Raw genomic sequence first — 21,100 nt, 5'->3', positions numbered from 1 at the left:
AAAAAGACCTTCAAGTGTCTGTTTTGGTCTATGAAACAGAACATTCTCGACATGTGTAGGTGGCTTCTGAAGCCATGTCACGTAAGATAAAACACTGAAGCCGTCTTTCACTGCAGCCACGGGTTGCAGCGCAGCACAACGCAAAGTCCAAAAGTTTGTTGTTGTAAAAAGTGCCAGATCTCCAGGGAGTCCTTCTCTCCTTCTACATGTAGCATACAGCTTTTCCATCTGCTTTCTTCCACGTACATATGCACATATTCATCATTAACAAATGCAGATATGTAGTGGCTTGGGTTTTTCTGTGGTAACCTCGGGCTTGCAGCTGATCACGGGTATTTTGATGCCTTAAAGCTGCAGTCGGCAACTTTTATTTAAGTCATATTAGCTTGAACTGTCATGGGATTCTGGAAGTAGAATATTAAATAGGCTGTTTAAGAAAAATAACAAAATCTGTAGCTCCCTCTGAAGCCTGTAATCATGCTTGCAAAAACCGAGCGCTCCCGGCTGTTTTTAACCAATCAAGTTGAGCCTGATTTATGGTCGGAAACCAGGTCGTCTGCGTGTGTGTTGCAGTTAACGCAGACATGCCCCCCCCCCCTACGCAGACACTCTGGTGCACCTCCTCAAAATTGTAACTCACCGCAGACATCGCCGCAGGGAGGAGAGAAAGGAGGCCTCTGATTGGTCAACTCTACATCCGCTCTACACTATGCGTATTTCCGGTTTGCTAACCGGCTGACGCTAACCGTGCTAACCGTGACAATTCTTTCGCCTCTCTGCTAGCTCCAGTAGTAGCAATATTTCTTCTATTTCTAGATCGATCAGCTGCATCTCAATCAAAGTGCGCATTCGTCCAGTCGCCATTGTTGTTGAATGACCTCCGTAACCGTAACACCCACAATCCTAGCTTGTTCGTGATTGTCCCTCTTGCGTTGTGGCGTGGGATTAACATGGCGCAGACAGCGCTTCAAGGCATAAATCAAAAATAACTGCGTCGTGTCTGCGACAAGCTCACTGCGACACACTGCGAAGTATACACGAGCCTTTAGGGTGGAGGAATCCTACCTGTCAGTCACAGCTTGTGCACACGCTGCTGAGCGTGAGTCTGCCCCAGCTTGTGTGCGCTCACACTGGTGTGAACTCACGTGCACAACCTCGTCCACAGAGGGGGAGGGGTTTGGGGGGCGATTCGGAGCTTGTTACAGGTTGGGGGAGGGACCTGAAAGTTGTATCAGTTCAAATTTCCGACTTTAGACTCGTAATTTTGAAAACCTGCCGACTGCAGCTTTAAGATGACCAAATTACCAATGACCAAATGCAACTTCATTGTTGTACATCAGCAAAAGTATGCGTGAGGTATATTTCATTTGTCTCCCATGGCCCAGAATTTACAACTGTAAATGATAGATACAGGTGATACAACTGAGAAGCCTTGACCCTCTTTCCACACACCTTATCTATGTCAGTGTGCCTGTGCAAGGATGTGGGAATCCTGCGCCCCAGTCCAGATGAGAAGCTGCACACTGGTAGCTTTTCATTTGATGTTTGGTTATTTGCACAACTAAATAAAAGAACCGCCATCATGTTTTCTACAGTGCAAAGGTAGCCCTACATACAAGTTATTATTCTTCATTTGTAAAGGCGTGCCAAAGTTCAGCAATCAGCGGGCAGAAACACCAGCCGAACAGAACTTTTCATGCTCCGTCCCAGCTGTCAACATATAATGCTTCCACATTCCACAAACTGTTCTTCTCCAGAACCTCCCCTCACCCCACTGACAGTATAGAAATACTTTAGGCAAACATATGGTGGCTGCAAAAAAGGAAAAATGCCCGCTCAAAAGCCAGTCGTGTGTTAGTCTATTCCAGAATATTTTTTTACTAAAATAAATATCTTTATTTGATATATCTTTTATATCTTTATATGCTCCAAAGTGGCATGTTTTTGCAAAAAAAAAAAAAAAGCGTACGTTTATATCAATACAGCGAAATTCCCAATGAAGCCCCTTCCATTCCCATATTTTTCTGTCTCTTTTGTCCGACGGCTAAAAGTTAAACTTGTGACAGAAAAGCAGCCGTTTAAGACGACGTGTCCACTTCTGGTCGCTTAGAGTCTTTCCATACTGTTCCGCTCTAAGAACATCTCGCAAAATTACCACTCAAGTAACTTAAAAAGCATCTCTGCAGTCCAACTACACTTCCACTTCTGAAGATCTCCCCCAGAGAAAGCTAGAAGCAACAGAATGTCTTCAACCTTTTCTCGCACAGCTTTGTGGCGCTGACACACTCAGTTTACACTTTTGCAAGTATACTAGGACATGGAAAGTGTTAATTGCTAATGTTAATTGGCCGACGTCAAGCCCCAACTGTAGCTCAAGTAAACTGTGCATGTAACCAGAATGCCTGATAGCTCATTTGGCAAGTTTTGTTTTCAGATTTGTTAAGAGATTACAAGAGTGAGACTTCCACTTTTCATTTGGAAAAAAAAGAAGCCATTGTTACATACCAGATGTAAACAGAATTATTTAAAGACTCTCCAGTAAAATCAGATTTTCTGTTGTCAGGAAAGTAAAGGATCTTTAATGTCTAATCCAAGAGGAAAGATTTAAAGAAATACACAAATACTTGACTTGGCCTGGAACTGGTATCCACAGAAAGATGAATCAATAACAAGATGGCCGTGCTTTTCACCTTTTCACCGAACAGCATCTGTCTAACCCTTTCAGCTTTGATTCTAAAACTAGATCTGCAATTAAATATCAACCGTTACTGTGGTCTTCAACCATGCTAAACTCTCCCACAGTTGCTATATCAGCTAAAAGTAGGGAAGCAAAGCTTTTCATACTCATTTTCATCTGCCTTCTTTTTCAAAATCAAAATCTAAAATGCTAAACCGAGAAAGGTTTGCAGCTGACTTCATGTTGAATAACCGTTTGGAGCAAGTAGGGATGCCATAAACAGTGATCCTTTGGTGTTAAAGGACAAGAGCGTTTTTTACATTGGGCCCTTGATTTCACATTATAACATGATGTTCTACTCACCCCTGCTTGTTGTTGGTAATTTGGAGCTGTTCCGAAGATATTCGAGAGGCGTCTGGCTGCTCTCTTGAGATATTCGGCCATGAAACGGTTTCCTATGGGCAAGTTTATACAGGCACAAACTATGCTGTTTATAATTTATTAATTACTGTACATTAGCACTGATAACGTGGAGGTGCGTCGCTTACTCAAAAAATCCGGGTTACTGTAATTTTGAATTTTTGTCGTAAAGTGGGTGTTACTGACGTCATCGTCGTGCTACTGCCACAGACAGCCCACAGACCTGCTGCCTATTTATTCATTCGGCTAAAATTCAAAATGACAGTAACCCGGATTTTTTTAAGTAAGCGACGCACCTCCACGTTATCAGTGCTAGTGTACAGTAATTAATAAATTATAAACAGCATAGTTTGTGCCTGTATAAGTTTGCCCATAGGAAACCGTTTCATGGCCGAATATCTCAAGAGAGCAGCCAGACGCCTCGCGAATATCTTCGGAACAGCTCCAAATGACCAACAACAAGCAGGGGTGAGTAGAACATCATGTTATAATGTGAAATCAAGGGCCCAATGTCAAAAAAACGCTCTTGTCCTTTAAGTGGAAATACCAAGTATTCGAATAAAATGCAATATCTGAAAATCATCTGGCCAATCGCAGGAAATTAGGCCCTGTGGCTATGAGAAAAACTACTGGAATCAAAATGCAACAGAGCTTTTTCTCCAATCTGGATCCATATGTACCGAAGATGCTGTTCAGTGTGAAAAACAGCAGCTGGTTTCTTTCTTCCAAAATAACTTTGTATTATGAGCTCCAATAGTGCTTGGCAACCAACATCACAGTGCGTCTTTTTTTTTTTTTTTTTTTTTTTTTAGAGAAGATGAGAACAAAAAGGAACCTAATACTTCTAAAATGTGTATGGTTTACAGTGCTGACAATGTCGAAACAATGGTTCAACTAAGTTTTAAAAGAAGGGATTATACACTTGATTTAGTGTAATTCACCATTGCTACTAACATTAGGTTTGTGTGGTCTGTAGATATGTGTGTACATGTATGCAACTATGTGTTTGTATTTATATTATCCTTCTGGCCCTTATTCTGAATTCTAATATGTTTTGGCTCCCTGTTAAATTCAGAATAGAATTTAAGATTCTTCTCCTCACATATAAAGCTCTTAATGACCGAGCTCCATCATATCTTAAAGATCTCATTGTAAGATATTTTCCTAACAGAGCACTTTGCTCTCAAACTGCAGGTTTACTTGAGGTTCCCAGAGTTTCTAAAAGTAGAATGGGAGGCAGAGCCTTCAGTTATCAGGCCCCTCTCTGTGGAACCAGCTGCCAGTTTGGGAGGCAGAGCCTTCAGGTTCAGGTGACCCTGAAACATCCCATAGTTAAGCTGCTATAGGCCCAGACTGCTGGGGGACATCCTATGATGCACCTCTCCTCCCTCTGCTCTCTTTCTATCCATGTACATGTGACATTATTGTGGTCATTAACTCGTGTTTCCCTGTTCCAACAGGTATCCTTTGAATGGTGTTACAGTGTTTGTTGTCCCCTCTTTTCTGTCCTCTCAAACCCCAGCTGGTGGAGGCGGATGGCCACCCTTCCTGGTTCTGGTTCTGATGGCCACCCTTCCTGGTTCTGGTTCTGCCAGAGGTTTCTTCCTGTTCAAAGGGAGTTGTTTCTCTCCACAGTCGCCTCAGGCAAAATCAGGACAAGCGATGTTTCGGTGCAATCTGTTGGTTTCCTTAGCTAGGTACTTTCTTTAAATTGTCTCTGTATGAATTGGATTTGATCGGATTATAATTGTGTGAAAATGAAATGGACTCCAATGGGCTTGAATTGGATTGTACGTTTGAAGATGACATTTGTGGTGATTTGGTGGTATTTAAATAAAACTGAATGGAATTTAATTAAATTATGTGAGAATGTATAATGCATTACTTGTTTCATGTTTTGAGTTTCCACACTGAGTTTACATGGAATGAAATGTGCGTTAAACATGAACACTAACCAGTGGAAGAAATTTAAGATGTCAACCTAAATACAAGCCATTGTCTCGTCCTCATTACATCAGACACACACTTAATTCTAAGAGAAACTATGAAATGGAAGCTGTCCAACAATGTATTCCTACATTAAGGCTGGATCAATATCTAAATTAAAACCCTACAAAACTGGGCCACTTCTGGAAAAGTTAGAGAAATCCATCCCTAACGTCTTGAGTAATGCTGCAAACAAACAGAAAAATAATAAAGCAAAGCACAGCATTATCTTTGCCACCTTGTCAGATGGTAAAGATAACTAATGACACAGCAAGGCTTTCCTAGGGAAACATACTTTAGAAGTAAATTGGAAGACAAACAAACAAACAAAAGATTAAAATAAACCAAAATGGAACCCACTTTGGCAGATGAACTGTGATGTCATGTTGCCAAGCTCTATATGATCCACTGCCAGAGGGACAATAATGGGATTTATAGTCATTTCCACAGATGTTACTAATGCAGCACTGAACATGCCAGGTTCATGACTTCATATTTATTTCATCTCATTGAAAACCCAGGAACACTGTCTCTTGTTTCACAATATTAAACACATATGGCATACATGTTTCTTACATAAATAGTTTTCATCGTTTAAAAATTAAAAACCTTTAAAGAAAAGACATGCACTGTTGCTAAACACATTGAAGTATCTGCTCAGATAGATACAGGATTGCAGTGAGATTTTTGTTAGGATCTTGGCTCCATTATTGAACATTTCTGGCGTAACTTCACGGCAAACTAAGATTGGTAGTGTAAAATTATTGTGGCTCCTTCTCCCTCAGATGATCACTGCAAACATTATTTCCAAGCACATGTCTCCATGGGAGAAATGGCTGTGAGAGGAGGAGGAGGAAGAAGACATACCAAGGAAGCCTTTCCCATAATGCATGTGGAAGCAAGTATGCCCTCACTCCCCAACTGTGAGGGAGCAAATGTTTCAGCCTGTCCCCCAGGTTTTAAAGGCAATCCCTAATGGCCAAACACCAGACAGTTAAAAAGCGTCCACAATACGTTTGAACCTTCTTACTCCGACCTACCACACAGAGAAGCAGAGAAGGCTGCAGGATCAGAGGGATCAGGTTAGGAGTTATCCTGCAGCTCTTTGGCTTTGGTCAGAATGGTGTGGACATCTGAGATGGGGTAGTCCTAAAAGACAAAAAAAAAAAAAAAAGATCAGCTGCATGGTTAAATATGGAGCTTTGAGGTTTCTGTGTCCCACTGTGCATTCTAAAGGCTGATTCTTACTCGGCGCGACCTCGCTCTTACTAGCTGGTCGCAAATGGCGCAAACGGTCACGTGACCCAAAATTCCGCCACGCCCCCCGTCGCAAGCTAGAAAATCCTCGCGCGGCGCAAGGGCGCGCACACAACTTTTTTTCTGACTTCGCGCGCGCTCAACCGGAAACAGCTGACCAAGAAAAAGAAAAAATGAACACTGCAGAGACCGCGGTGACCGAGAGGGTGCGCCTCTACAAACATCTGTACGACACGTCTATGAAGTTACACTGGGACAACGTTTGACAAAGTTCGTCTTGTTGCAAAGGACGAACATTCCACCTTCTCTTCTGTTTTTGCCGCAGCCGCTTAGCTCTGAGATACATATACAGTTCTACACCCAGAGTAAATTCATTCCGCATCAGATGTGCCAGCCTCTGCTGACGTGACACCACAGGTGGCATTGTGTATGCTTTCTTCGTCCGGTTCTTCAGCTTGTTTCCTCAACAGTGACGCCCGCTGGTCTGGAGAGAACTGCAAATGTGACGCATACTCGGCGCAAACTGCGCTTATGAGCTGAAGGAACTGTGAAGGGGCTGGCGCTTTCGATGACGTCATTAATGGTTCTCGAGCCAGAACAGTTGCGCGTTTGCGCCGAGTAAGAATCAGGCTTAAGAGATGTACCTGCAGTAATCTCATATTCACTGTGAAGTCTCCTGCCAGTAAGTCATCCCGGATGAGTCTATGAACAGAAGAAGACACAACATGATTCACAGAAAGCCGAGCGTCAGCACTCTGCTGTGTACTACAGGTGTACTGGAGAACCAATCTCCAAGCCTCACATGAGCATGGCACAGCAGACCAGGATGAGGAAATGGAATCGGTCCTGATCAGAAAACAGGGTGTCCCAGATGCGGATGACATCTGGCAGGAGGAATTCTTGTGACAACAAAAGGGTCAGCCAGCGGAATGTGAAATACTGTGGTTTGATGTTCTGTTCACCCTGTATGGACCGGACACATGAAGAGAAACCCAATCAATCATTCAAGCAATGCAACATGTGTTACTGGCTCTAAAAGAGACATTTTAAATTCAGTCCCATCTGAAATATCAGTGAAGCAACATCAAAAAACAGCAAAAAACAGCAAAAAAAAAAAAAAAAAAAAAAAAACTTTGTCTCTGTGCATCACAACAACGCGGCTGAGACCAGAAATGGATTGCACTTATAGAGCCTTCATCAAGCCTCGTTGACCACCCAAAACACTTTAGAGAGCATCCCAAGTTCACCCACTTATGTGGAAACCAGCAGAATCTCAGAGGCACCACACTGTTCTGTCAGCACATGATGTGCTACTTTCAAACAGCATTTATTCTGGAGCATGTATGCTTTCATCTGGAATGAAGTACTGCGATTTAAAACATCGTCCAAAAAAGGAGCAGCGTATAAACACTAAAGGTTGAGAAAAGGTTGCTCTCACCAGCTTGAGATAGAGCTCCAGGTCTTTGTCTTTGAGCATGGAGTACACGCTCTCCATCTTGTAAGTGATGCCACATTGAGAGTCATCCAGGCTCTTGATGAAGTTGTCTCTGTTCTCCGACATCAGGTTTGTGAAACAGAAGAAGGTATCTGCTTCAGCATGCTCTGCAGAACAAAGCAGCCGTTATGTCACACAGTTTAGTGAACGATGAGCTCTTTCAGCGCCGTACTGTCACTCGGCTTCAACTAGAAAAAAATGGACATTTCAACAGAAACTTAACTGCACAAGCTTCAAGCTTTTGATCACATAATTCCAAATAAAGTGTTGAGTGTGTGAATGTATGTGTTCACATTTCAAAGGTTACTGACCTTTCCACTGGCTGTTGGGGTCTGTGGCAAATGTGTAGTAAATTGGCCCGACAATCTCATTCATGCCCTGCACGTAAGCAATGCCAGGGTTGAGTTTGGCATAGATGAAGAGAATCCGCTCCACCACCTCCCAGTGTGCCTCACTGCCACTGGGCAGCACCTCGTACTCATTAGATGGATACAGGTTCAAAGCCTTTCCGGGTGAGCTTACCTGGGAGAACGAGGGGAAATGGTGAAAGTACTGCATGTGCACGCAGCTTTTCTTTTCAAAATCAAAGATATTTATGTACAATCGCAAAAACGAGAATGTTACAGTATAAAAATAACAGTGCCCTTGTGTAAGAGTTCAAAGTACTTTGATTCCTTCAACATTTGTTTTCTAAAGCAGCAACCCAGCTGAGCCTGGGTTGATGTTTGACAGGTACAGAGTTAAGCATCTTAACCCTCTTTCTGTAGTACCTTTGAATACTTACATTTCCGTATTAGGGCAAAGCACAAAGTATAGCTGAGCACAACATAAGCTGAGCACAAAGTAAGTGATCCTAAAACAAGGTTGGTTTTGACCTGGATGTAAAATTAGGACCAAACTCACTCAGAATCATATCGACAGTCAGCTAAACTACCTTTCCTTTCACAACAGTTGCTGAGACATTTCAGTCTGGACCAAAAATAGCCAACTGACCGAGTAACAGAACAATTGGTTCACATCACTTTCTATACATCTAGACATAGTTTTCTTTGGTTTTTAAATCACTGGCAGCATTAGTCCCAAAAAGCAGTTGAGTGATGCAATCCTACAATGGTAAATAAAATGGGAAAAAGTAAAAGGTCCACGACCATATTACCTTTTAAATTTATCCAGGCTCTACAAAGAACCCGACTGGGTTTCTCATTCTTACAAATGAACATGCAATGCATCATATTCTACAATATTCAGCAAATATCAAGATCAGTGTTGCAGAACAATGCAGAAAGCAAGTTGAGACGGTCCAAGGAAGCTGATGCATGGCCGCCTGCGCTCATATCTCTAAGAGTCTCTAAGTGCATGCACTCACTTTTTTCTGTTTTCTTTGTGGAGCTGCTGGCATGCCATCACCAGCTTGTCTCATTACTGCTGTTTAAATACTCTGAAAAGCCATTTTTAAAATCTGTAACACACAGCCAGCTGACATTTTTTAAAATTTTGTCAGCAAAAAAAAAAAAAAAAAAAAAAGTCCCGGTCTCATCCAAGCGGAGTATAGTACCGTTTTAAATGCCTGTCCCAGTTTAGTACTGGTATATTGAACAAGCAGCTTTTTGGTGTGGCTTATCATGCTGGCACATTTTTATATATATATATAAAAAAAATTTAAAAAAAGCATGCCTTTTACCCAAAATGCTTATAGGCTGGCAGATCTGTAAATGTCATCATCAGAGAATGTGTGTGAGGCAACTGTGCAATTATTTTATGGCAAAGTGCGCCAGTCCATGCGAAACACTGGGATTTGATACTCAGCCATTCCATAACTCAAAGTGTCCTTGAGCAATGAATTAATAACCTTGTTTGTCAAAATATACTCATGGTTGTGTGACTGTTAACACAAAATTGCATCATATATAAAGGGCACTAACAAAACTAAAAAAGCACTGTACAAGTGTTTGTGTGAATGTGGAACATTCCAGAACTTAGATGAGGTTAAAAGGTGCATTACAAGTGTGGCCCATTCATCTAACCTGACCATATATACACCTTTATAGACCTTACCATAACCACACACACACACACAAGGTGTCACTCACATTTGTGACTCCGCTGCGGTTTCGGTTTACAGTTTGTGCTTTCAAGGTCGTTTGTTCTACTCGTCGACGTAATGTCTCATAATCATTCTGAGGGTCCAGGATAAGCTGGCAGGGATAGTCTGTGGGACGCTGGAAGAATGCCATGTCTGGGTACAGCCGCCTGCAAATGTGGAAACAAACTCCCATTTCCATTCCGTCACATTCACCTGATGCATCGGCTGCTTGATGTAAGCCAACATTACATATTCATTTTATGAGCCATTTTCATTCATTTAAATCCTTGAAAGATTCAAGAATATATTTGTTTCATATCATATACAAAATGACAGGCTATGAACCCATTCACATACTCTGGAGAACAAACTAAAAGATTTGGAATAGTTTTAAGAAAGTCCTACCTCACATCTTTGTCAATCTGAAGTAGAATTTCATTATCTTTGAAGTAATTATTCCATCTGCTGTCTGGGTTAGGATTTAGAGGCTAAAAAAACCAAAAAACAACAAACAAAAACACATTTTTCAACATTCCTCTCATAAGTGATCTGTTACAATATGGACACATAAATACAGTTTTGACCAATTCAAACTAAATTTGTTTTTTGTTTACAACAAATTCTAAACATGTTTAGACAAATGAGTTGATCTGGAACCTAAAATAATGGTTTACACAGTGATGAAGTCATATCCAAGCAGAAAGCATGGTGCATGCATCAAACTGGCTTTGTTTTAATCATGGGAATATTAACCTGACTGAGTGTGGCACCAGTGTTGCTGCTCAAACACAAGTGTGCTACTGGATGAATGATTCTGTGGTTTCCAAACAGAATTGGTGCGCTAATGAGAAGCAAGCAGGTTCTCTGCTGGTTGAAAAGCTCTGAGAGTGGAAACAGACAGTTCAGTTGATACTACCCTGTGTGTCTGAATACCAAGTCACCCCCCCCGTTCACAGGGGTAAACACATCCAGTGGAGTTTATAACTTCTTGTAAGAGAAACTGATGGAGGTTGGCTTGCGTATTATAAACCACTGCAATGATTGTGCTGAGTGCAAGAATTTTTTAGTTAAACATTCACCGATGAAAAGCATAGTTATTTTGACAAGTCATAAAAGTCTATGTTTGAACTTATAATCCACGTGTGCTGTTCTGTGAAACGCTAGCCCTTTACACTGCTCCATGTTTAACAAACAGATGTTGACTTCACAAGTGGAATACACAACAGACTCCACAACAGCCATCTTAAAGCAGCCACCTCTGTTTGGTCTATGGGAACGAACAAAAAAATTAACATCTGAAAACAAAGAGTGCTGCAGAGTGTGACGTACATCAACTGGCACCACCGACACCAACAGGAAGTGGCATGGGGCAGCGCAGTTGCTCACACAAAGTATGGGCAGTTGAGACTTTAATTCCAAGTTTTCTATTGTAGGTGTTTATTTTTAACTAAGGAACATTTTGATCAGTTTTCTGGTACTCAATGTTGAAAGAAGCAGAGTAACCTACAAAGTTGCTAGGCTACCATCTACCAGCCGATTTCTGACTACATAGATCCTACATTTACTAAAATAGCACAAATTGTATAGCTCACTGGCACAGGGACAACGCAGGTACCAGGTTTGTCAGCAGGTGGCATAGTTGCATCATATGGTGGGATTTCACATGAATTTCAACTTTCTTTTACAATACAAAAACAAACGATATTACAGTGCTGGCCAAAAGTATTGGCACCCCAGAAATTCTGTCAGATAATGCTCCATTTCTCCCAGAAAATGATTGCAATTACAAATGCTTTGATATTAAAATGTTCATTTAATTTGTCTTCAATGGAAAACCACAAAAAGAATTGTCAAAAAGCCAAATTGGATATAATTCCACACCAAACATAAAAAAGGGGGTGGACAAAAGTATTGGCACCCTTTGAAAAATCATGTGATGCTTCTCTAATTTGTGTAATTAACAGCACCTGTTACTTACCTGTGGCACATAACAGGTGGTGGCAATAACTAAATCACACTTGCAGCCAGTTAAAATGGATTAAAGTTGACTCAACCTCTGTCCTGTGTCCTTGTGTGTACCACATTGAGCATGGAGAAAAGAAAGAAGACCAAAGAACTGTCTGAGGACTTGAGAAGCAATGGCAATCTCAAGGATACAAGTCCATCTCCAAAGACCTGAATGTTCCTGTGTCTACCGTGCGCAGTGTCATCAAGAAGTTTAAAGCCCATGGCACTGTGGCAAACCTCCCTAGATGTGGACGGAAAAGAAAAATTGACGAGAGATTTCAACGAAAGATTGTGCGGATGGTGGATAAAGAACCTCGACTAACATCCAAACAAGTTCAAGCTGCCCTGCAGTCCGAGGGTAGAACAGTGTCAACCCGTACTATCCGTGGGCGTCTGAATGAAAAGGGACTCTATGGTAGGATACCCAAGAAGACCCCACTTCTGACCCAGAGACATAAAAAAGCCAGGCTGGAGTTTGCCAAAACTTACCTGAGAAAGCCAAAAACGTTTTGGAAGAATGTTCTCTGGTCAGATGAGACAAAAGTAGAGCTTTTTGAGAAAAGGCATCAACATAGAGTTTACAGGAAAAAAAAAACAAGGCCTTCAAAGAAAAGAACACAGTCCCTACAGTCAAACATGGCGGAGGTTCCCTGATGTTTTGGGGTTGCTTTGCTACCTCTGGCACTGGACTGCTTGACCGTGTGCATGGCATTATGAAGTCTGAAGACTACCAACAAATTTTGCAGCATAATGTAGGGTCCAGTGTGAGGAAAGCTGGGTCTCCCTCAGAGGTCATGGGTCTTCCAGCAGGACAATGACCCAAAACACACTTCAAAAAGCACTAGAAAATGGTTTGAGAGAAAGCACTGGAGACTTCTAAAGTGGCCAGCAATGAGTCCAGACCTGAATCCCATAGAACACCTGTGGAGAGATCTCAAAATGGCAGTTTGGAGAAGGCACCCTTCAAATCTCAGGGACCTGGAGCAGTTTGCCAAAGAAGAATGGTCTAAAATTCCAGCAGAGCATTGTAAGACACTCATTGATGGTTACCGGAAGCGGTTGTTCAAAGTTATTTTGTCTAAAGGTTGTGCTACCAAGTATTAGGCTGAGGGTGCCAATACTTTTGTCTGGCCCATTTTTGGTGTTTTGTGTAAAATGGTAATTGATTTGACTTTTTTTTTTCTTTCTCTTTTGTGTTTTTTCATTGCAAGCAAAATAAATGAAGATATTAATACCAAAGCATTTGTGATTGCAATCAATTTCTGGAAGAAATTGAGTATTATCTGACAGAATTGCAGGGGTGCCAATACTTTTGGCCAGCACTGTATACAATAAAATGTTAAAAATGCTTTTATACCAAATATTCTTAAACTTAATTTCTAACCAAAAGGTAAAGTATAGCCAGTCTGTTTCTCGATCTCAGCAATAAAGCTGTACATACCCATTTTGCAAATATGTTTGAAATAAAACAATACTGCTTTAAAAGCAGGCAAGAACTGCTAAAGCAGCACAAAGGGAGAGTACGAAAGGAGCACGGATACTGTTGCATAGAGCCGGTAGAAATGAGAAATGTTAGAATAGGACAGTATGCGAGTTGTAGGGCACCATTGCACGACAAGGCACTGCTAGTGTGAGGAGTTCTGAATTAAAAAAAAATAGGAGCACATGTTTGTCATTTGATCCCGGTATGTTCTGGCCTTAAGGGAGTCTTACTTGTGACATTCGTACTACAGTCTCTGTGTGAAAAAGGCTCGCTCTTAAGTCAAATTCTTTAGTTCTTGAGAAAAATCCACTGAAGTGATCTTATTCAGTGCCATACATTACCTCCTTAAGGTTGTTCCAAACGTGGAAGCAACCAGAGGATTTACATCTGTGCTTCTATCCATGTCTTTCATGGGGAAGATATTTTTTGGAGATTTGACAGACATGATTTTAGGTTAACTATCTTGCTATGCTTTTGTCTGCAGCTCTATAATGGCACTTGACGAGGAAATTAATGCCTCCGGAAGTACAGAGGCACTTCATGTTGTATGTAGCTTAACTGAATTAAGTGTCAGTTCATCAGAAGCACAGCAGAGACTTGACTCACATGGTCCTCCATCGTTACATCTTCTCTGGAAAGGCCCATGTTGGCTTTGGCAATGCCAGGCTGAATGATCATTTCTTTCAGGAACTGGGAGTACACCTCCCTATTAACAGAGAAATAATCATTGTAAAAATATCACATCCAAACAGTTTGGTCAAAACAATACATTTAAAAAAATAAAAAAGATGAGTAACATATTGAATTACATTCAAGATTTTCACATTTAACATTTGTTTAGACAAAATATACTTGTTTCTATCTGCTTTGACATAATGGCTGAAAGATACAGAGCCTTCTGGAAGCTATTTTTCACCACTTGATACATGACTGATTTGAAACATAAAACAAACCAAACCAAAGCAACATCCATCAATGGCATTCATTAGAGAAAACAGCTTCTTTTTTGCCCCCTTCCCCATGATCTCTAGTGTCAACATAAGCTAACAATAATAGCCAATATCATCAGCTATGCTGCTGTGCTGACTGATAGCACCTGATTTAATTGTTGCCTGGTGATACTAAGCAAGGATTTTTTAAATAAATGTAAAGCAGTGTGCAACATTAAACCTGCGAGCTGTTTCATCAAACTTCAGTGTAATCTACTTACCTCTGCTTTTTGAGAAAAGACTCCCATAATGTCTGATCAAGAGGTAGATAATTAAGAAGGATCTGAAAGTGGCAGGAACACAGTACTTTTTAAGGCAAAGAAAATTTTTTAAAATATTTCAAGATACTATTTTGAGATGTTCCACAATTCATCTCATTAGATGTGTCGCGCCCCCCCCCCCCCAATCTATTAATACACATTCAATCCCATGCAAAGCATTAAGCAGAACTCATCACATTCAACATTTTTTGTGAAAAAGAATTTTATAAACCCTCCAGTGCTGTCGGCCAGGTCACTTAGCTCAACTTTCCACAAGGGGGTGGTTTTTATCCGAGGAGCACAAGTTTTATTCTGAAGAATTATTTAAGAGTTTAGATCATTTCATTCTATATCTGATATTTAGAACGTATCTAACAATTACAATACAGAAGCCAGAACCTAAAAAACTCATAGAGAGAAGTTTATTCAATAATATGTTCTGGGATTGATCTGCAAAAACAAAACTGCTTGAGTGGTAAAGTGACACAGACGTATTTCTTCCTAAACTAGTTTAGCACTCACAACAACACCGAGTTACTGACCTCAAAGCAGTTTGAAAAAAAGCTGTAGCTGAAACAGTTTTATGTCTTTGCTGCCACAAATGTATGAGTTAACTAATTGGTATGGACAGACGGTGCATTTTGGATTCAGTTTCACATGTGTAACCACACAGACTAAGCAATGAAAGCACAGGAGCAATCTTCCATAATGAGGGGATTTTCCTTCAAGTAAAAGTTTAAAATAGATTTAATTAGTGTCAAACCAAATTTGAGCACATCTCTTCATCAATAGGTACCGTTCATCAAGTAAAAGCATGCAGTTTACAATTGGTTTGTGCAATACAGGGTTATATGAATGCAAATTTAGGGGGGAAATGAAAAGAGGTTGAGCATATAGGCCTGATGGTTGGTCCACAGGTGTGTATGAAAGCAACACAGAGAGAGGGAAACTTACTTTCCAGCAAAGTGCTCGTATGCCTCCTTCAAATGGGACTCCTGTGTTGAACAGAGCACAATTAAATCAATCTAAATACTCAAACATTACCAGCATAGAAAATAAAATGAGATGGAAATTACCATTGAAGCACAGTTCCCTCAGTGTCTTTAAGTTTATGCTTTCCTCACTCAAGGATACTTTGAACTCTTGTATTCTGAAATGAGAAGATGGAGGCAACAACCAATGCTTAGTAACAAAATGCCTCTTCTGCTAACATGAACATAATGTGATGAATTAATGATCAAACTGTTAACACACAGTTCATATGAGAGGGACTATTTCTATGTGTCATCAACGTGACACATAGAAATATGTGTCACGAGTGGGAAATATTCAGTAAGCAGAAATTTTATAGATTTGTTGCACATTTGAGGAAATATGTTTATTTGCTTTATTGTCAATAATTAGAATAGATAAGGAGACCAGTTCCACTCTTGTGTCTGTGCAATAATCATGACAGAAATACACAGATAAAACATTGTTTACTCCATTTTCAGACAAACACCAAACAAATGGAGTTGTCCCTAAACGGCAAACTGTTTCATGTGATTAACAGAGGATCTTATCGTGTATACTTTCCTAAATTTGCAGAATGTGTCTTCATGTCACCCAAATTTCAAATATAGTTCCCAGCCACAATCAACAATTGCAGACTCAGGTCTCCCCAGTGCACAAGAAGTAGCCTAACACCCTGGATTGTGCAAGATAAACTACTACTGTGAAATGGAACTCCAAGTCTAAACGACTACAGAGCAAATTATTTCTGCAGCACACAGAAAGCGGGACCATCAAGTGCTTAGAAAGGTGGAAAACAAGAGTACAATGCAATTCTCCACATCACAAGTAAAGCATTCTAAATGAATACAGATGAATAACAATGCACCTTTAAAGCACAACAATTGCATCCAATTTATCAGATTTCATGAACACTACTCCTTGAACCCTAAAAGAACATGAATACCTTTCCTCCAAAAAAATGGAGATGTACAGAAAAGTAGTGTTGCCAAGGGTGGGGATTGGGATTGAGCCAGTGTATATTTTAGGACAGCATAAATGTTATTATTTTTTTTTAATCTCTGAGTTTTTGGATACACTGTCTACATACCTCTGCTTTAATACAGACAAGCCAAATCAATATGTTTAGACCTTGAAATTTGCACTCTGCATCAGCTAGTGAAACATGAGTACGTTTAGGCTACATTTCAATTTATAAAACAAGCAAACAAACCAAAAGTAACTGGAACGTCTTGGAGGAGAATGGATATCTGTATAAATTCTTAAAATTGGAAAATAAATAAATAATCTTAAACCAGCGAGGTATATAATTATGTGTGATGGAGATGCATAATAAAATGAATAGTAATTAAAAAAATTTAATAAAATCAATCAATCAATAAATGCCATTTGTTCTCGTGAGATTTACACCTCATTTTTAGGCATTTTTTTGGCTAATTTAACATTTGCTAATTAATAGATTGTAATTAAGTCCAGAACGTTAAACTGGAAATAATTCCGATTTGTTTGTTTTTTTTGTTGTTTTTTTTGCCTTAGCTCGGATATAAACATGTCAGCACAAATGGTCAGCTGGATTCCAGCTAATTGTTATCCAGTCGGTGCTGGAGAATGTGTCACCTGATGTGCTAACAAGGAGCTAGTGTGGCTACTTCCATAAAACCCACTTACTATATTAGCCCGAAAAGACACCAAGAGGCCCGATATTTCTAACATAAAATGCGACATCTTAAACTGAGCTCAACCATATAGTACTTGTGATTCGTCTATTTTTCCACTCCTAATCTTAGCTTGTGATTGGTTAGCTGAGCTGTTTTTGCTGCTAGCTTAACACTCGACTCAAGGCTAGTTTTGCGGTTTTTATGCTAGCTGCTACCAACACTTTTTAGCTGTTTGTGCGCTCTGTATGATATACGGAGAAAAAGACTCCGACGTGTCTCACCTATTCCTGTACGCAGTAGACATGTCTAGACAGGCAACGTTGTATTCCTTTGACTGTTTCCAAACAAGAAAGAATTATTGGTCAGCGGGAAGTACTCCTGTCACTTCCGTCCTCACAGCAAAACTGTAAGCAAACACCACACGCCGCCGATTTATCTATAGCCAACGTGCATGTCACGGGGTTCATAGGTTGACACTGTTTTTAAATAAAAAAAATCTGCTCCAGACTTATTACAAACTTTAATTTTCGTGAAGACTCAAATTAATATAATTCATTTAGAATATATATGAAATATTTCCTGGATTGTAATAGGTGGGATTGCTTTTTCCAAACAGTGACAGTGTGTGGTGTCAAATAATAATAACATCCTCCAAAGCTCGCTTGCCTGTTGAAAGTGGAAACCCTTCTGTCGGGCCACTGGAGGCAGTAACATTCCCTGTGTTTGATTGACATTGTACAGGTAAGTCATGGTGTTAAGATTAAGATCAGATTTATTTGTCCTCCGCTTTTAACCCATCCAGGTGGGCACACACATGCACAGGGTCCAGGGACGCTGCTGGGCATACAGCTGTACAGGGGCACAGGCCCCCAGCCAGAACCCCACCACCAACACTGCCTTACTGTATACAGAAAATGAGCCTGTACTGGATGTATAAGAATATTTTTTCAAATTTGCATGAACCTCAACAGGGTTTAACAGAGCTATAGGTTATCTAAAGCAAATAAAAACACTTTTGAGTTCAGCCATTTAGCTTTTAAATTCCTCCTTCTGTAGCTCATCAAACATAATCAAGTCAGCCTTTTACAAGAGGCAATATTACTAAAATACACAGTATTCACTGTATTACCATTTTCAACAGATACAAGATAATGAACAATATTTCAGTCCAGGTACTGAACATTTTTTTATCTTACTGCAGCACAGTCAATAAATACTTCTACAAGAGGGAATATTGCAAAATAAAAAGTCTAAACCTGATATGGTGTGATAAGTTATTCCCCTGATTGAGTAGCCTTTTAAACTAGCCTACTCACATTTCACCCATTTATAATGCCTAAGATAGTTTAGTAAATAGGCTATAATAGGCAGAATAGGATATTGTCTCGCGTTTTTCATCTGCCATGATCCCAGACACTGTTTAAGCCTACATGCAAGCGTGTATTTGGCGTAAGAAATGACAGTGGCCTATAGGTAGGTGTGGGCGTTGACACAACAGAGAAAACAAATCTCTCACCTCCCTCCACTTCATTCTCAGTTCTCCTTGTTGCTTCTGACTCTCCTCTGTGAGAATTTCCTTATGTCCATGACCATGATGACGGCAATGCATCAGTGTGTAGGGGTTCATACAGCCTACTACGCTTCGATTGGTAAAATGTGGGCCACTCTCCTCTGATAAAAGACGTGCGGGCCGCAGTATCTTGCCTTCCAACTCTGATTTTGCACTACGCGTCACACACGGTCCATTCGCTGAACATGCACAGACGCACCCAATGCCTGCGAATACAACCTCTTCACTTCACTCTTTGGTAGGCCTGTGAAGGCTAAAGTAGGTTACATGGTTGAAATAGGGAACATCATGTCAGTGTTATTCTTCCTTGGCACATCAGTCTTAGCGTAGTCTGAAGGATGTAGGCCTATATGGGAGCTTTTACAGGGGCACGTGCTCCGGTAAAAAGTGTCTGGTCACACAATCATAGAGACAGATGCCAACCTGGAGCAGTGCAAAGCCATTGGGGTACGGTGCCTTGCTCAAGGGCACCTCAGCCATGACAAGGAGGTGGACTGACACCCCTCCAGGACTGACACTTGGTGTCAGTTCCACCAATCTTTTTTGAGTGGCGAGAGTGGGAATTGAACCTGCCAACCTTCTGGTTATTGGACGGCCGACTCTAACCACAGAGCCACAGCCACCAGATACTACTCTTGATCTTAGCCAATAGGCCGAGAAGCGTGTTGAGAAGAAAAATAAATAAAGAAAATGAAACAATTCGAAAAACAAGTTCATAAAAAATGGTTCAATGAGCCAATAAAGCAAACAAGAAAATAACAACAGAAAACGAGTATAAAAGATTTTTTTTAAATCATACAGTTAAAGAGTGAGAGTTAATGCCAAAATAATTTACATAAAACATGAAATGAGACATTTAAAAAAAAAAACAAGCACAGGCAGCAAAAACGGAGCAAGGCAAAAATCCTGTTACATAACAGATGACTCAAGAAAAGCCAGATGTGGCTGTTAGAACCTGAGAACCTGGACGCACAGCACATAAAAAAGAGAGACAAGCATGCAGCAAGGAGTTTTGTTAAGAGTGAAACTATATTTAAACGTTATGGACAAGGTTACATGGTTACATGTAACGGAATGAATCCCACTCCGTTTCCACACTGGTTTGTGTACGATGAGAAAAAGCTTTATATAGCCTGTAAAAGTGTACAGAATATCAGAGGATTAAGTGCTGTGTGAATTTTAAATTCCAATAAATTCCATTTGATTTATTTAGCATCTAATTACAACAAATCCCATCTCAAGGCACTTCAAAGATACAAGCCAATTAGAATCTAATTCATTGTAACACAATCAAATACAATTAATTCAGTTCCAACTTAGTCCAATTCATACATACAAAGTTCATTTTAAAAAAAGGAAACCAACAGATTGAACCGAAACTTCTCTTTCGTCCAATCACCTGTCCTGGGGGTGCACGAGGTGACTGTGGAGAGAAAGAACTCCTTTTTAACAGGAAGAAACCTCCATCAGAACCAGGAAGGGTGGCCATCCACCTCAACCAGCTGGGGTTTGAGAGGACATGAAAGAGGGGACAACAAACACCGTGACACCAGGCCAGGAATACCTGCCGAGAAAGAGAATAATAATAATGTTATATGTTCATCGAGAAAAAAGAGAACAGACTGAGGAGAGGTGCATCATGGGATGTCCCCCAGCAGGCTGGGCCTATAGCAGCTTAACTATGGGATGTTTCAGGATCACCTGAGCCATCCCTAACTATAAGCTTTATCAGAAAGGAAAGTTTTAAGCCTGGTCTTAAAGGTAGAGAGGGTGTCTGCTTCCTGAAGCCAAACTGGCAGCTGGTTCCACAGAGAGGGGCCTGATAACTGAAGGCTCTGCCTCCCAAACTGGCAGCTGGTTCCACAGAGAGGGGCCTGATAACTGAAGGCTCTGCCTCCCAAACTGGCAGCTGGTTCCACAGAGAGGGGCCTGATAACTGAAGGATCTGCCTCCCAAACTGGCAGCTGCTTCCACAGAGAGGGGCCTGGTAACTGAAGGCTCTGCCTCCCATTCTACTTTTAGAAACTCTGGGAACCTCAAGTAAACCTGCAGTTTGGGAACGAAGTGCTCTGTTAGGAAAATATCTTATAATGAGATCTTTAAGATATGATGGAGCTCGGTCATTAAGAGCTTTATATGTAAGGAGAAGAATCTTAAATTCTATTCTATGATCTCTGCTGTTAGTTCTCATCAGAACTCTGGCT

General features: G+C 40.6%; 1 protein-coding gene across 1 annotated transcript; it reads right to left on the bottom strand.

Moving 5' to 3' along the window:
- Nucleotides 1–3,542: 3,542 nt before the first annotated feature.
- On the bottom strand, nucleotides 3,543–17,757 carry tbc1d13 (TBC1 domain family, member 13). The gene is made up of 12 exons (XM_075455991.1): nucleotides 17,608–17,757; nucleotides 15,734–15,807; nucleotides 15,612–15,652; nucleotides 14,619–14,680; nucleotides 14,015–14,114; nucleotides 10,324–10,406; nucleotides 9,926–10,085; nucleotides 8,147–8,357; nucleotides 7,779–7,942; nucleotides 7,143–7,303; nucleotides 6,985–7,042; nucleotides 3,543–6,232 (listed from the first exon to the last, which is right to left on the bottom strand). The coding sequence occupies exons 1-12, from the start codon at nucleotides 17,628–17,630 to the stop codon at nucleotides 6,167–6,169; spliced, it is 1,203 nt and encodes a 400-aa protein (XP_075312106.1). The 5' UTR covers nucleotides 17,631–17,757; the 3' UTR covers nucleotides 3,543–6,166.
- Nucleotides 17,758–21,100: the final 3,343 nt, after the last annotated feature.

The sequence above is a fragment of the Odontesthes bonariensis genome, chromosome 22, assembly GCF_027942865.1.
Source record: "Odontesthes bonariensis isolate fOdoBon6 chromosome 22, fOdoBon6.hap1, whole genome shotgun sequence".
In the NCBI taxonomy this organism is placed as follows: domain Eukaryota; kingdom Metazoa; phylum Chordata; class Actinopteri; order Atheriniformes; family Atherinopsidae; genus Odontesthes; species Odontesthes bonariensis.
This window is presented reverse-complemented; position numbering and strand designations above follow the sequence as displayed.

Coding starts and splice junctions, on each gene's coding strand:
- tbc1d13 (XM_075455991.1), bottom strand. CDS start 17,630: ATGTCTACTGCGTACAGGAATAG. Junction 15,808..17,607: donor TCTACTGCGTACAGGAATAG/GTGAGACACGTC, acceptor TTCTCATTTCAG/AATACAAGAGTTCAAAGTAT. Junction 10,407..14,014: donor ATGTAACGATGGAGGACCAT/GTGAGTCAAGTC, acceptor TGGTTTTTTTAG/CCTCTAAATCCTAACCCAGA.